Source organism: Ornithodoros turicata, chromosome 7 (assembly GCF_037126465.1).
Source record: "Ornithodoros turicata isolate Travis chromosome 7, ASM3712646v1, whole genome shotgun sequence".
Classification (NCBI taxonomy): domain Eukaryota; kingdom Metazoa; phylum Arthropoda; class Arachnida; order Ixodida; family Argasidae; genus Ornithodoros; species Ornithodoros turicata.
In genome coordinates, this window is record NC_088207.1 from 24,815,729 (window position 1) to 24,832,758 (window position 17,030).

Sequence of the window (17,030 nt, forward strand, 5' to 3'; positions counted from 1 at the left end):
TAATAGCGCCCCTGTTCACCTGGCGCCCATGGCACCTGTCCACACCTGCCACACCCTAGATACGCCACTGGTTCCACGAGCTGGATTGTGGAGACGTGTAACCGGGAGAGGTCCATGTCGAAGTTCAGAGCTACTCCGCTGTTTAACCGCATCTTCCTCCACTGGGGGCTCGCTGTAGCCAAAAGCGGGACAAAAGACGCCGTCCCACGAACAGGCACGCGGGGCAGTGGGACTATACCAGGGATGTCTGGTCACTTTACGTTGGGTACGTTACCTTCCGTCGCAAGTACAGGGCGGCGATTTTTAGCACCTTGTCCGCGTGATCGATCGGACGTTGAAGCTGGTAGAGGAGGAGGTTAAGATTTTCGGTAGCAGCAACAACAACAACATAGATGAATGGATGATGATGTGGGATGTTTCCCTGCGTTGAGTGCAGGACCCTACCCCATTCCAAAAAGGTTCGCATGAAAAGATGAAGAGGGAAGGAAAACAAAAGAAACTCCTACAGTTCTTGAAGGAGACCGGTGGCCCTCAGAAAGGAAAGAAAAGTGCGAAGTGCACTGATGTGCAGGGTTACTCCATGGGTCGAGAACTTTGCAGATGTTGAATGGCCTCTGATCCAGCAGTTCAAGTTGGCATTTCGCGTGCATACTGGCTACAGTCTTCTATAATGTGTCGGATTGTTGCCGGGAAATCACAGTTGTACAAGTTGTACTCCCCCACAGAGGGTGATGAGCGTTGATATGCCCAACAACAAGGAGCAGCAGCAGCAGTCCACGTAACCTCGAAGAATACGTCGACAGCCTACAACCCAACTGTCATCCTGACCCTTCTCCCGGGATAATATCAATTATTGAATCCCTGGCATGCTTCTCATCGTGCCAGGGTTACAAGGATGGTCAGAGGCTTTCATGCACGTCGGGTTTGGTCAGGCACCGAAACGTCCAATAGAACAGGTTTCCTCTGCGGCGATAATTCTTTTTGCAATAGCACTATACTGAGATCTCGGTGTCACACAGACGTGAGACGGGGAAGCACTAGTAGAAACTGCGGCGCCGCCTACAGCACCGATGACGCTGTCAGTGAGGCCATTCACCGATTAACAATGAATCGCAGGTTACGATAGTTGAGCTGTGTCGATAATAAAAGAAAAAAAAAGAGAAATAGGCACTCATTACGAGAGCCGGCTACTCCAGATCACTTAGGAAAACACAAATGGCTATCTACAATGAAACCATTGAGTGACAATAGATGGGTAGAAATCCAGCGAACCGGTAGAGAAGTACGAAGAGAGTTGCCTCAGGACAGGAGCCGCCGACATTTCGAACAGAGACTGTTCTTCTTCTGGGCACCGTCCTCATCATTGGCATGGCATTTAAAGGGTTAGGTGTGACGTGTTAAAGGTCCACGCGAATTGTGAGTCAGCATCCCGGAGGGAAAAAAGGGTCCGTACGGGCTTCTACGGCCGGAGTGAATGGCCGCTTTGTTAGAGTGTGGAGGGGATTATGTGAACGAAGTGACCTAGGCTCCGGACCGGTTACAGAAATGGGAGGTTCACGGGGACGGAACGGGACAACAGGCCGAAATTGGCAAGCATTTCGAAAGATAAGGAGGTTAGTGGTTAGTTAGTAGTTGAATGACAAAGACTCTCAGTCACACACGCTGTCCAGTCACACTGTGTCCACCAACTTGAAGTCTGCGCAAAATCGCACAAACGCCTGCATGGCGTGAAACTGATGGTCCAGTGTCCAAGGGCCCAGAACGTTATCGACATCAAATGGTCTGCCATCCACCCGAGCTAAGGAAGCTTGTAGAGATTGTCTGTGCTGCTGATACCGTGGACAGGATAATAAGATATGTTCAGTGTCCTCAACAGTCCCACAGGTGCCACAGTTGGGTGAATCCGCCTTTCCAAGCTTGTGAAGACGTCGGCTGTAGGGCACGTTGAGGCGGAGCCGGTGGTAAAGTGACGCAAACGGCCTAGGGAACGATGTCGGGAAAGTAGAGGCAAGCTCCGGGTCAACGCGGTGTAGCAGTGAGGCGCGAGCCCCGCCAGAGAGCCACTGTGCCGCAGGCAGCTGGCGACACAAAGCAGTCAACATGGCCCTAGCGTCGGACTTGGTGAAATATATGAGTCGTGACGCACGCTTCTGATGTGCTCTGCATGCCGCAGCATCAGCCACATCATGCCCAGGTATGCTGCAGTCTCCTGGAATCAATTGAAAGAACATGTCGTGTCCAGCAGCCACCGCCTCTGCGTGTAGTTTTACAACATCAGCAACTACAGGGTTGACAGCACTGGTAGTTCCTACAGAAACAAGGGACTGCAGAGCAACCTGGGAATCCGAGATAATAACCCACTTGGTCCGTGAATGAGCCGAAGCTATATATCCCATAGCCATGAGCAGAGCGTACAGTTCAGCTGCTGTCGACGATGTCGCATGGAACAAACGCACTCCACTTTCAACACTACAGGCAGGTATGACGAAGGCACTGGTCGATCCATCGTTGTAGTGGAGCTATCTGTGTATACTACCACCCGGTCTTGGATGTTATCTATTAAGTCGGCAGTCAGCTGCCGCTGGATAGTATGCATGTGTGCTACCACGGCGTTTATTACAGACGATTCTTTGTTGCAGGAATTACAATCGGAGTAAGAATATTTGGACCCGTCTTTGGATTTCTGCTGGGATCCTACTGCACCAGTGTGTACGTCAACTTCCCTTTTGGTAAGTGTGAGCTCAGTCACCGCAAGCGGTTCGCGCAGTCGGTACTACACTCGTTGATAGCCTTGCACCCAGCACTTCTTCCGGAAACACTCACTTAGAATTGACTACCTACAAGACGTGGTTCGTATCGTCCCCCTTCGATCCCACACAGACTCGCAGGGCAATGGCCATTGACGCCAGCGACTGTCGCGTCTTTATCTGATGAATGCCGGCGCCATCCAACTGCCCTTGATTGACAGAAGGAGGATTAGATTAGATGCCTTTGACAGGACTATCGATGATTATATTAGGCCGGCAGCTCTGAGGTGATTTACTTAGTCGTACTGTCGGTAGCGAAAGCAGGAATTAAGCGTCATGAGAAGATTTCTGCTACTGAACTGAAAATTAACCAAATCAACGTGAATCCTTGTCTCTGCACGCTCGAAGAGGACGACATGAGTCACGTTTGCCGTTGCATGTCACTATGTGACTCTATGCGCCTGAGGGACGTGCACTGAATATTCGCCTCGATTAACCTGGAGCGTGGTGTGAGCCGTGCTAACTCAACTGTGAAAGCTACCACAAACAGCAGAGTCATATGTACATGCTGAACAGAGGGCGGGCGATCTTAGAGCACTAGAGAAGACCCCTTCCGTAAGTTTATCGCTTTTGGCTGCAACATGCAGCCTGTGCTCTTGCACAAGAACGATGATCGCATTTGACTTGTAGCGCGCGCGATAGGCTTTCAATCTATACACCGGAAACCGCTCCCGTCATTCAGAGAGCTCGTAAGGGAATGAGCGATGCTGACGTCACGCAGTGACGTGAAAGAGTCCGCCGTGAGTACCGCCGCTCTGTACGTACGTGTTCGTAGCAGACCTCGCTGTTGCTCGCTACGATGAGGCTACGTCGCGCGGACATGGTTACGTCACGCCAGGAGACCGGGTTGGGCCTACCGAGGTCATACCGCGCCGCTTATGGCTACATTTTCAAAGCGTTCTTTGTAAATTGAATCGCGCAGTGACCAGACACCTTACAGCGAAAACATTGTGCATGGTGTCTCCTGGTTGACAGGTTCGTGAATGAAGCGTTCCTGCATGAAATATTCGTTCCACGTTACCGTGAGCAATAGGGCAGGGTATCGCCTGCAATGATAACACACAGTCATCACACAATAATCAAAATAAAGTCGTTGTTCGTGCGTTGCTCACTTAAAGCTGCTCCAAGCGCAAGTGACTGATCGTTATCCTGGCGCTATCAGGTAGTGCCAGAGCCGCAAGTACAACGCAAGCAAGGGGTGTTGCAAAAAAATGGGAGGGGAGGGGGTCATCATTGCAGTTACGTTTCAACAGCTTTATATATAATTGCGGACACGCGTCTTAAGCAGCCTTTCTGTATCTAGGTGTCGGTGGTGGAGGGGGGATCTGGATAATCCACAGCTACCAGGAAACCATGTAGACGACCTAAACAGGAGATCAGATGACCCAGGTTCGATTCCTGGCGTCAGCACCTCTTTTCCCTGAGTTGTATGAAAACAAGAACCATGTAGATTTCGAATTAAGCATTGTCTTCCATCGAGTACACGCCTTTAAGACACTTCCACACCACCGCAAAAGTTCGCTGGGTTGTAGAGAGTTCACACGAACAGTGTGACATTGACATACAGCACTGTGACACACCCGGCCAGTGCATTTCATACGCTAAATAAATTATGAACCTTCTTCAGAGACCTCGAACCTGAGTCCTGGCAACCCCCACTGGATCGGTGCTTGGTGGCTGGGCGTGTTCATCGTGGGCGCGGCGCTCATAGTGACTGCGGTACCCATGATGGCCTTTCCGCGTGTCCTGCCTCACCAGCGGTATGTGCCCCGCGTCTCTAGTTACAGGGTGCAGCCTCCGCTCGAGCTCCACCGCAATGGTGGTGGGTGCACCAAACGTCCTTCGCAAGCCGTCCAGCAGCCCCTCATTCCGTCTCAGACACCAGCACTTCCTTCGCCGCTGTCGCCGACGAGAAAACGGCGCAACGAGAAGCCAGCCCTAAGAGGTGACGTAAAAAAGACAAAGTGTTCTCTGTACGATACCGAATACGCCACTGCAACGTGCGTAACTACCAAAAGTTACGTAAATTGCAGAGCAATTTAGACAAACACAACATTTGAGTCTCCTGCGGCTCAGATACATGACATTCCGTAGCAGACGACAGAAACGATTGTGTCGTCTGCTACGCACGCCGCTTTCGACATTCGGGCGCCGTGCGAATGCTGCCCAAGCAATTATCTGAAAGAAGGCAGATGAGGAAAAGTCACTGAGTGCCGGTGACGAGACCCGAAACGATACACCTCCCTGATTGTCTGATTGCCGGTCAGGTGTGCTACTAAGGCGTTGGCAACATGTCCCTGAGCTTGGGGGAAGGACAAAAGACAAAACACAAAAACGAACAACACAAGTCTTGTCTTGTGCTGTTCGTTTTTGTGTTTTGTCTTTTGTCCTTCCCCCAAGCTCAGGGACATGTTGCTAACGTCAAGTATACACCGGCCCGCTTGCATTTTACCTCTATGTGCTATTAAGGTTTCCTTCGAACTCTTAACGCCGTAATGCTCGTGCTCGTTCGCTTGGGATTGCAGTCCTGCTCGAGAAATGGTATGCACGAAGACAACCGCAGCGTTCGTCGCTAACGTTTGCTCTGGAATGAAATAGGAGGTTCCTTCAGATAAGGTAACTTTCATGAGAGTATATACAGCGGCAAATCAACCAGGCTGATAAAATTTTACGGTGCTTGACCTCAGCGGCAGGACAAAGCATTATTTCATTGAGGGGGAAACGTTTCGTTGGTGCATTTTTGTGTCAACACTCAACTGCGAGGGATGCCAGATTTGGCCACTTTCGGATTGTAATGGCGCCTCGTGAGGTGGCGCGTACGTCTGTTTTCTCAAGTATGAGACAGACGTGTGAAAGTGTGGAAGTAAACGGAGCGGAAAAACACAGCAGCAGGTGTGTGATTAAACACAGTTTTTGCAGAATAGACCTCTTCCTTTTTGTAAACAAATGACGTCATAGTGTTCGACAGCGCCACCAGTTTGGTAGAGTTGAACTACGCTCGAAGCTAGGGGGCGACCAAGGTCGCACCGAAAGCCACGGTCTTGAGGGCATTACGATGGTCCCTGAAAGGGACGCGACCTTCGGTCCTACTTTTCTTTCAATAGCAAGTGCAGCGAGCAAGTGCCCATTCGCGGAACCCAGCCCTCCCTTTCCGAGTTTTGGGTTTCAGTCTGTCTACCAACGTCATGATGACGTCTCTCGGGTCTATTACTCACCCAGGGATTTGCGCGTGATTTTCATCTGCGTGGGCGTGCGTGCGTGCGTGCGTAAGGGAGTGAAAGTTCTGTTAAGTAGTTTTTAAGGTGTCTAAGGCGTTTGGCTGGGGATAGGGGGGCGGGGTGCTGGGAAAATGTTAGTTCTTCTGAGCGCCAAGTGTTCCTCTAAATACACGCGACAAGAATTACTGAGGTATCCGTGCTCGACTCCCACTACTGGTGCCTTTTGATCAATTTCTGTCTCTCAATCGAACTACTATACAACTGGGCACTGTGAGGCTTGAGTGTTGTGTTTGTCCTTCTGTGCTCCATTGCCTCATCTGCAACTACGTTACTCGAGGCTGCGTAATTGTGATCAGCGCAATCAATTGCGTGTATCATATATTTTTCAGATTTCCCATCCGCGATACGACGCCTGCTGAAGAATGATATTCTACTCTACCGGACTGCTAGTAGCGTTCTCCACATTCTTCCTATTGCTGGTCTCTACACGTTTCTACCCAAATACTTGGAGAGCCAGTTCCAGCAGACGGAAACGAATGCAAATATGATCGTTGGTATGTTACGACTCGGTTATTTACGACTATCGCATTTCGTGTTTATTGGCGGGGGGCGAATGCGATGACAGCAGGCGCCGCGGGGCGACAGGTCGACGCATCACGCTGTGGGTCCGGTGAGGTTGTACGGGCTGTACAGCCGCCTTCTGACTTAGCTAGATCGCGCGAGAGTGCTGTCGGAGGGCGCGGCGTTGACCGCTAAGCGTGAGAATTCACCACAAAGTTACTTCGGCACTCACGCAGCGTGAGTGCTGAACAAAGTAAGGTTGTAAGAGAGGTGACCGCCCAGTGTGAGATGGATTACACCGACCCTCATGGAAAGCGACTACACGTTCCTTACTCCTCTACAAAGCTGCCTCTTAGATCACCAAGCTCTCATCGCGTGGCGACTCACACGCGCTGGGGTCCAGCCTCAAACCCAGAAGCCAACTCTCCGTAGCGCTGGAACTTGCGCGGGCCACGTGCTCGCGCGGTAATGCCTGACGGTAGCTGTACGTTTTCGTTTCTTTTATTAGAGAGTTGTAGCAGACCGTTTTCGCATCTCCGATACGATACCTGATACGGCGATGGTCTCATGCCTGATGCTATCGGAGCTCAGCTAGCGTATCGCCGGTACGGATCCAGCAATAGCGTACCGCGTTTGATTAGTATTGCTAGCATATCCGAGATGTCACGCGGGTTGTGGGACCCTTCGAAAAGAGGAAGAAGAAAAAGACTAGGACAAGTACGAGAGATGGCGATGCGGACATTTCAATGTTGCTCGATGTGACTGCGAGTAACCCTTTCGTGGTTGCAAGGAAAATAACACAACTCCTCAACAGCGTAACATCGAAAGGGTTCAGTGTTCGGTATTTGCCATGCAGGAGCGCTACGATGTTAATGGACCTTTTTCACAACTCCCTATGCGCATGACTGACTATGGGGCTGACAGAACTGGGGACCAGTGGGGAGACCGCACGAAGGGCGCGAGCTCGTCGGTCCCACTCCGGACCTTTCCGGTCCGTTTTGGTCCTTTGTGCTACCCACGTGGATTTGTTTTGGCGTGCGCCAAGCATAGTTCCCGGGAGATTCGCTAGGACACGACGCGTATGTGAAAAAGGTCCATTAACCGTACCGTCTGCTTCCACGGTATACTAAAATCCTTGCAGCTTCAGTCTCGCGTATCGTGACATTGGTTCGAATTATCGTACCGTGTACCGTACAGGATATGGATAGAAATGTCATTACGAATTAAAGGAAGCAGGTATCACTTATCCAAGTATGATTGCGACGTGACTGGTGCCACTCTTGCAGTATATTCGTAGTCTACCTTACAATGAGAACATTGCGAGCAAAATAACGTGTGAGTACCTACCCAAGGTGCGCTTAGCAAACTGCGTAACTTTGCATCTCTGACCGGTTAGTACTCCTGGCACGTATGATAGTCTTGGCAACGCAGGGCGTTAAAAGGGGAACTAAAATGCAAAACTTTCTTCTCGCGGAATGAAAGATGCCGGCACCCTGAGGGGAATACAGAAAGAATGTGATTCGTCCGTTGCGTAGTTGGATATTTGAGGGTAAAGGAATGCGCAAATTTACGCTTTCCATCTTCTGTCCTTCTCAAGATGCGCGACACGGCGGTGAAGACTCCAATAGGTCTCCATAATAGCTTTCCCTTGATGATTGGGCACTCTATCTGCACTGGCATGTCGCGCCTTTAGAGAAAGAGCGAAGAGGAAAAACGTAAGTTTGCGCTTTCCATCGTGTTGTAATCACGAACGGAGCAACGGATGAGTCCGGTTCCTTTTGTATTACTGTAACAACATCTCTCATCCTGAAAAGAGAAATGTTTACGCTCAACTGCCCCTTTAAAGCTGCGTGAGACAGGTACGTTTCCTGCATGGAACCTCAATAGCAACCTGTAATTGAGGGCCCATGATACTGGTAAGCTTTCTACGTTGCCCTAGTATAGGGGAAGACGATTCAAGGTTCCTGCGCTGCTCAACAAAATAGGGCGGACATGTGCAAGTCGTCCGCGATGGTGTTAGCCCGTCACCTTGACTAATGAATCATTATATGACGAATGACTTTGTAGTTGTTAAACCACGAGTTCAACGAGGAGAACATCTTTTGCAGGTTTCGCCGGGATACTGGTTATGGGGGTCGGAATCTTTGCCAGCGGGACATTCATGCGGAAATTCAAGCCCAATGCTCGCTTCGTGGCCAAATGGATAGCTCTGTCTGCCCTAGCGTATTCCATTGGCATGGCTATCCTGATGTGGGTTGGATGCCCCCTGGGCGACTACGTTGGACTCAATGCCCACAAGTAAGCACAGTTCACAGAACGTTTATTTATGCAAGAAAATCAAAGCCCAGTTTTGAGCCACCCACTATTACGCCTGAAGGGGTACAGTTGAACTTTCCGCTTTCCAGATGCATTTGTACAACCATGGCAAATCTAGTACACGCGTTCTACAAAAACGCATTGCTCAAAATCTCAATATATCTGAAAATTTACGCAGATTCCGCCGACAAGTGTTTTTTAAAGTGTGGCACGTTGAGATTATTCTTTGAAGGGCAGAATGCAGGTGATCCAGTGTGTACAGTGCAATCCCGCTAATTCGAATGCGAAGGAGATGGAAGAGTCTGAAGGAGGCTGAAAAGTGGAGCTTGAGCTAAAAGGAGTCGTGCTGAATGAGGACATAATCAACACCACCTAGATAGAAGAATCCTGCTTACTCGTCGAGGTGACGTAGCAGCTAAGAGTCAGCCAATCAGGATCGTGTTTTCGACGGCGGTGGCCAATCACGAACGAGCTTTCAGCGGTCGTGGCCATGGAGACGAACCGCCGTCGTCTGCGAGTAGTGATTGAACGTCCCCGCGTTCTAAATTGGAAAACTTCAAAATAAAGCACAAAACGGTCCCATATCTTTCTCAAAATTGATTTTCTGGAAAGCGTGTTGCACTTTTTGTCTACAGATTCGGGTCTACAGGTTCAAAGTTAACTGCAAACATGTGCGAATTCCCAGATCGGCGATTCACAGTAGCAGACGAATTCCGACTTTATATGTTCGCGTAGAAGGAGGGAGAGGAGGCAATAAGCGGGCCTTCTGTATGTAGGTGGCGTTGACCCGACCCGCTGACAGCATATCGGTGACGCGTCATGGCTCGTTATAGGCCTTGCCGCACGTTCGTATACGGTCACGCGTGAAGCCGGAAATCAACGGGGCTGATTCATGTTTCAAAATTTATTGACAGACAAGCATCAAAACGTCTTCCGGACCGAAAATATTCCGTTACACGAATTTGCATTCCTTTCTTCTCGCACGACGCCATCAACAGCGTTTGCGACGTTGAATCCAACCAACTCAGGGAAAACATCGGCCGTCATCCACGACTTTTTGTTGGCTGTGTAGTCAACAGCAAGGGCCTGGATACCTTTTAAACATTGACGCTTAGTCGCGTTCCCGTCCACGAGTTCGCGACATCGGTCTGTCAGTCACGTTTGCGCACGCGTTACATTCGTACCTCGTTCCTATTTCTTCCGGTACAAATATCACCCCTATAAGTAGCGGTCATATAAGTAAGATTGACACACACACACTCACACACACACTCACACACACACACACACTCTCACACACACACACACTCACACACACACTCACACTCACACACACATAAAAAATAATAGTAATAATAATAAACGTGTCTCTGATACGCCAGCAGCGAGCCGGCGCGCGGCCTCACTCGGGCATAGTCGGGCGCGGCCCGGCACTCTCGTTCGAATAAGCCGCTATCCACCTTCATGTGTTTGAATTACCGAGCGTTTTCCCAATCGAAGTACACGTGACTTTGACAATACACGAGCGCCAGTTCGAATTATCCGGAAGTTAGAATTAAGCGGGTTCGAATTAACAGGATTGCACTTATAGTGTAACTGTGTAAAGTTGTATGGCTTAAAGTGGCAAAGCCGCTATCCGCCTTCATGTGTTTTAATTACTGAGCATTTTCCCCATTGAAGTACACAATACATGAGCGTCAGTTCGAATTATCCGCAAGTTAGAATTAAGCGGGTTCGAATTAGCAGGACTGCACTTATATTGTAACCGTGTCGAGTTTAAGTAGCAAAGCTTCACATATGTGTATATCACTCTTCTTTTAGCAAAGATGCCACATACATGGCTGCAAGTTGCAACAGCTCCTGCGAGTGCAAGACTGGCCTCTTTTCACCAGTGTGTCACGACCGTGTTACATACTTGTCCCCGTGTCTGGCAGGATGCGCAAAAGCATCTGGACCAGACGAACAGGTAGGAGTCCTCGTCACGTTGTCAACCGGCATAACGTCTGTGGGAGTGTGCTTTCACAAACCACATTCAAAAGTTTGCGGTGTTGAAGAGAGTATGTAAACTTCCTGAATGTTTGGTTGTTCAAATGTGCTGCTTCGCGGTGGAAATGCAGTCGCCGACCGACAGTTCGGACTTTCGAATTTTTTTCGGACAGAATTGTTTGCACCGTCAAACGCGCCGTAAAACTAATGTAGTTACGTGTCCTGTATTTCGGACCGTACCCATTTCGGTTCAAAGCTCCATGGTTTTCGGGACTTGCGGCTCCCGAGCGCAGGATGCGCCCGATATTTCGTAGGCCATTAAAAAGTGAAGGCCATTCCCGACGTGACGCATGCGTATAGAAGCGCGGCACGTGCTTGCGGGAAGGCGGAGCTTATTAGCGCGCGACCGAAACCGAGCCGGACGCTTCGCTTGAGACACGATGCGAGAGCTAAACTTTCGGAACACGTGTCTTCGACAACGACTATGTTTGAATCTCGAAAATAGGACACATTGAAAAATGCGCTACCTATGTGCAGATGCATACATAAGGAACCATAATTTTGTCGTGCAGCACATAGGTAGGCAAAATATTGCTAATTTAAACTTTCGATTGTTCACACAAAAATCTGTGGTCCCCCAATTTTATTTTCATTCTGTGTTAGCGCAGCGCAGCCACTGTGGCTGTGAGCGGTATACAGACTTGGACAGATGGAGAGAGGACAGCATGAAGGAGTGGGAGGCAGGAAGGGGGGGGGTTTAGTGCGTGTCCTGGGCCGACTTTAAGGGGAACTGTGTCGACATTCATCTGGAAAGCTGTGGTCCCTCAGGGTTTGAACTGAGAGTTTACCGTAACTGTAGCATTAAGCTATCCCACCTCTCCAACTTTCTCTAATTGTTCTCTACAGAGCATATTCTACTTATATGTAACTGTGGCACTTTTGTTTCGTGAAAAATATTGCTGAGTCCATGATTTGCCAAAAGGACGAGTTGGGTTAGAATGATGATATGAAATTCTATATTTTTCAGCCAAATTTCAGTGACTGCCACTGCATGAACGCAAACACGACGATTACCAACGGCTTCTGCTCACTGGAATGTAACAACCTCATCTGGTACATAATCATCTTTTCGTCTTTTGTACTCATCCATTCGACTTCGGAAGTGGGGTCCATGCTGCTAACATTGCGGTAAGAAAGCTGATCTGTTGAACATGTCAGCATCTTTTTTTCAACTGTGTATCACCCTGTCCAGTTTGTAAAATAAGCGCAACCATAAGCAGGAAGAATAATAAGTAAAGGTGAGCGTGGGTGTGTGCAGTATACCCGTAGCTACTCATGCATCTCTGCAACTTGTGAGTGGAAATTCAGTGCACCCACAAGGCGTCCGCGGACAGTGCGGGCATACCCATGTCACCCGTCACGAGTTGCCGCTGCGGGTAGCACACCTGCGGTGACATGCTTGCCCTCACCTCTAATGGTAAGGGGCTTCCCTGCAAAAACAAGGATAATGACTGTGGTGAGGAAAATTATCGGGAAAAGATTGAAGTGAGGTTAGCGTGATCTAGAATAGTGCTTACCTTTTCCTTGGTCAACCCTTTCCGGGGGTATTCTTTGGCATTTTATGTTTTGCTCTGTGAAGAGTTAACACTGACAGTGTGTGCCATTTTGTTTGATTTTGCAGATGCGTGGAATCCAATGACAAGGCTTTGGCCTTGGGTCTCATACAGTTTGCAATTGGTTTGTTTGGTAAGTTAGGATGAAGCAGGATTATCTCGTACTCGGTGATGAGTCATTATTTATATTTTCAGGTATGGCAGGTGTGTTGTCAGATACCTATTTGTATTTAATAATACAGTACACAGACAAGCACAATAAAGGGAAACAGAACTGTGCACTTCCTTCAGTGTCTTGCCGTAATTTGGTAGTCAGCAAACATAACGATTTTATACTGCCGAGATGCAGCATCATGTGTGAGAAGCCTTTCGGAGCGAAGCCGGCTCGCCGACAGTGCAAAGGGGACGAGGTTATGTCATTAAATAAGTTGAAAACTTCAGTGTTGGATTTTTGTACCGTTTGTTGCTTCAGGTGCACGTTGGTAGATTTAGCGGAACTTTTCTATTCATTTATTTGTGTTACGGGAAAGCCATCTTTAACCTATGACATCATACACTTTGTTTAGTGATATATTAGGTTAGATTAGTGTGGCTGTGGCAGCTTGCCTCGCACTCCTAACTTCATTAGCGAATAATTAATTAATTTCAACACATAAAAGAATTTTTTTTTTCACCCGAAAGTACTTTACTTCTCAGTATATCACCCGATTTTACGCTGTTTGGCAGGTCCTGATTTTCAACCCGATATTTACCCCCCGATTTTTACAAAAAATTAATCCCAAAAACTGAGCGCCCTAATAATACAGTACCATAGAATGCACTCTGCATTTGCAGATTTGGTCTGGATGACCAAGAGAGCTCTGCATACTTTTGTAGCATTAGACCAGTTCACCCTGGCTGACGTTTCTTTTGTTCTTCCTTTTTTTTTTTTTCTTTTTCAGGCAACGTGCCTTGTCCCATCATCTACGGTGCTGTTGTGGATTCCGCCTGCCTCTTCTGGGAGGACAACTGTGGAGAACCTGGCGCGTGCCGCGTCTACGACCCCGCAAAATTCCGCATGGTCTTCCATGGCGTAACTGCTGTCATCATGTTCATCGCCTTCCTCGTAGACGCTGTGGTCTGGTATAAGGCGAGTTCCATTCATATCCACGAGGAAGAAGACGCTCCTGCGGTGGTCACTTCGGGTGCCGTGCCAGAATCTGAGTCTGGTGTGTGAGACTGTCGTCTATGTGCCATTATACAGCCATACGACTGAAAATATTAGTGGTGCTATGTTGCCAGAATTGCGAGAACGTTTTTCGACGTGAAAGTGAACACAGCCACGCTGAGAACTGTTTCACTGTGCCTTTCACATGGTAAAAGACGTTCGTAGTAGGAAATGATCTGGTTGCGTATACCTCTTCGTCGACGTTGGACATGTATGTTGTTTTTTGAAGTCCTGTACTCAAGTACTTCATTCGGCAACCAGGAGGATGTCTTTTTCTTTTTTTTTTTTGCGCATTTTTGTTGAAAAAACAGACTCGTGCTTGGTATTTCGCAAAATGCGTATGCTGAATCATATGGCAGGTTTACAACATAGTTCTAATGTAGAAGATTTTTGCAGCCGGTACTGCAAGAGGAACGTTCACTGTTGTCGTCAATGATCCACATTGTAAAATATTACCCGGTGTATTGGGCTTCGATGAATTCAGCAAGACATACATACCTACTTTCTGCACGACTAGGTGGTGAAAAGCAGAATGCATATTATGCTGGTCAATCCAAACTTTCCACTGCGATCGGAACTCTGTAATAGATTCGTTAGTAGGGTTGTCAAATGTTGTCTGTGCAATTGCCTAGGTAGAAGTTTCTCACTGAACTGATCACTGTAATTTCCGCGTGCTTCTGCTTAGCAAAAGGGTATGTGGTTTGTACAGAAGGCATCGAGTTCTCAAACTGCTCAAAACAGTGGGCGTCACGTTGAAGAGATTTTGTTTGAGATTTATTTATTCTGTCCACCTGTATAGATCAGGAGAGGAAAAAAATAGGGAGCACATAACTTTCTGCTTGTTGAAGCCATTCAAGGTTCCTAAATTGCTTCCGTACTGTACTCAACTGAACTCTTAACTTTCATGAGTATGTAATATTCATGCTCTCTCAGCTTTTCCTGTGGTGATCATGCGTAGGGCAATCCCTTTCTCTTCCCTTGTGTTTAGGCAGTTTCAGTGCCATCAACTGAAATTTCCACAATTTCTAACATTATACTGTCACGTCACAGCACAGGAATCTATCTATTAGGCAAAATGAGCCACACTGATTGCCTCGTACACTCCGCCATAACAATGTTGATTCATGTTTGTGTATTGTGCCATTTTGACTTGCATGACGACGTAATATAACTGAGTGTATTCTATTGTCAGGTGGAGTTCTCCAAAGCCACTACTACAGTGCAATCACGTTAATTCGAACTCGAAGGGGACCGAAAATTTGTTCGAATAGTTCGAACTAAAGGGGCTGTTCTGAATGATTGCTTGATGCGTTCACACTAGCTGCAATCAGACACGCATCATGGCTCGCTAAGCCTTGCCGCGCATTCGTTGTCACGTGATGCTGGTAATGTATGAGACTCATTCATTCCAAAATAGGTATTTACGGGCAAGCATCAGAACATCTTAGAGTAGAAAGTAATCTGTTATACGCGCTTGCATTCATTTCTTCAGCTACAACTCAATCGACATTGTTTGCGATGTTGAGCCTTACTCAATCAAGAACCCCAACGCGAATAACGTTAACCCAATTCGAGAAAATATCGTCTGTCATTCACGCCTTTATCATCGACCCTTTCTTTTTACTTTTTTTTTGTTGTTGTTGAGTTGTTAACAGCAAGGCTTCTTGTTTTGCCCACCACGAGTAAGGACTTTTGTCATCACTACGCCAGCATCGCGCAGGGTGCTTCCGACCCGATGCGAGTCTGGAGTCGGGGCCCGAAAAAAAAATCGTTGTGCACGTTCATGCGTTTGAATTACCCTGCGTCTTCCCCCATTTAAATACATATGACAGCACAAGCACGAATTATCCGGAAGTTCGAATTAAGAGAATTCGAATTAACGGGATTGTACTGTATAAATATCTTCAAACGGACACAGGTGGCATGCATATCGATGCTGTTTATCTAAATGCTACATTAACAGAGCAGTAACAGACAACTTGGCAACCCGTGATAACAAATTACTAATCGTAAATGAGATGCCCGCTGCATCTTGTGCCATTCGTGAATGGAACACTTATATGCTGACAGATAATTCGTTCTATACCTGTTGAAATTGAAATCGTTAACATAACAAAGTGTCCCTCGCGCATAAAAGAGAGCTTAATGTATAAAGTATAAATCAAAACCAGTCTTGAATCACAGCTACTGTAGAACGTGCCCAAGGCAACCGCACTTGTAGAGTAGCCACTTGAGAGATGCTGGTATTAGAAACAATGTTTGACATGTTTTATTTATACAAATATTGATGGTGTATCGATGTTAATAAAATTATGTAAGAAGGACACAGAAATCAAAATGACGAAGATGACTGCTGTTTTATTCTCAGTATACCACGATCCAGTTGGTAGATGTGATCTGGTTCACGTGCTTTTGTAGTTTTTGTAGTGAGACTATTAAATGTGGCCATATTATTTTGTTATTTTTTTAATGGCTAACAGCTCGTATTTGCGTGCTCTTTGTGTATAAATTAAACTGATTTAGACTACTAGTAGACATCTGTGAAAGGCCTTTAGGGTGTTCGTTCTGAGGCCTATAAGGAGAGTAGTACGCGGGAAAACTGGTTGCCAGCGCCTCAGACCACTGTTGCTGTCACGCCAGAGAGTTTTAGTATAGGGGACCCAAGTGCTTTGGGTGGCCCAAGAAATAGCGTCGTCGCCACTGCGCATCCCCTGAACATAACGCGGTTTGGGTGGCCCCAAAGCTGACGCGCTCCCCTAGCGGCCGCGTGGCGTTCGCGTCGTCTGCCAACAACCGAAAACTTTGTTTTACGATAGGAATTATTTTTCGTAGTATAGATGTAATATACTTACAAAAGGTGATTTCTTTATTTCGTGATTTCTTTTCCCTTTGTCAGGCGTAGTGTCGCTGCAAGCGACGAACGCGAGCCTGCCGCTCTGGGTTATGCTGCATTATAGCGCTTGCCTGTGGGGTCCCCTATTATCATGCACGCTGTTCTAAATCTCTCGAATATGTGTTGTCCGGTTTGCCTCGTAGGGTTGAAGCGTACGTACGTGACGTTCATGATTGCAGGCACAAAAGCTATTTGTGCGGTAAAGTGCCATTTCTGGCCCGCTGCTGGACGTAGGCCTACAAAACATGGTTCATGCATTGAGACGGTTACGTTCGCATGAGTGAAATTCATGACATGTACACGAACCGCAGCAAGCTAATATCAACACCATGTCCCATCATTGGAGGTGGACGTCGCGCCCCATCATTCGACATCAACCTCAACATCCATATCACGTCATTGTCCATCATGGAACATCACATCACATCA

At 47.7% G+C, this 17,030-nt stretch overlaps 1 protein-coding gene across 5 annotated transcripts in view; it reads left to right on the top strand.

Moving 5' to 3' along the window:
* Positions 1-16,194, top strand: part of LOC135400540 (solute carrier organic anion transporter family member 74D-like) — an 80,724-nt gene extending 64,530 nt beyond the window's left edge. For all 5 annotated transcript variants that reach the window (XM_064632372.1, XM_064632373.1, XM_064632371.1 and 2 more), the window contains 8 exons: positions 2,640-2,729; positions 4,435-4,752; positions 6,415-6,579; positions 8,695-8,884; positions 10,724-10,868; positions 11,916-12,076; positions 12,570-12,634; positions 13,443-16,194. In XM_064632372.1, coding sequence (XP_064488442.1) covers positions 2,640-2,729; positions 4,435-4,752; positions 6,415-6,579; positions 8,695-8,884; positions 10,724-10,868; positions 11,916-12,076; positions 12,570-12,634; positions 13,443-13,717 — 1,409 coding nt within the window. In that variant the 3' untranslated portion in view covers positions 13,718-16,194. The remainder of the gene's footprint in view (positions 1-2,639; positions 2,730-4,434; positions 4,753-6,414; positions 6,580-8,694; positions 8,885-10,723; positions 10,869-11,915; positions 12,077-12,569; positions 12,635-13,442) is intronic.
* The last annotated feature ends 836 nt before the right edge of the window (positions 16,195-17,030 follow it).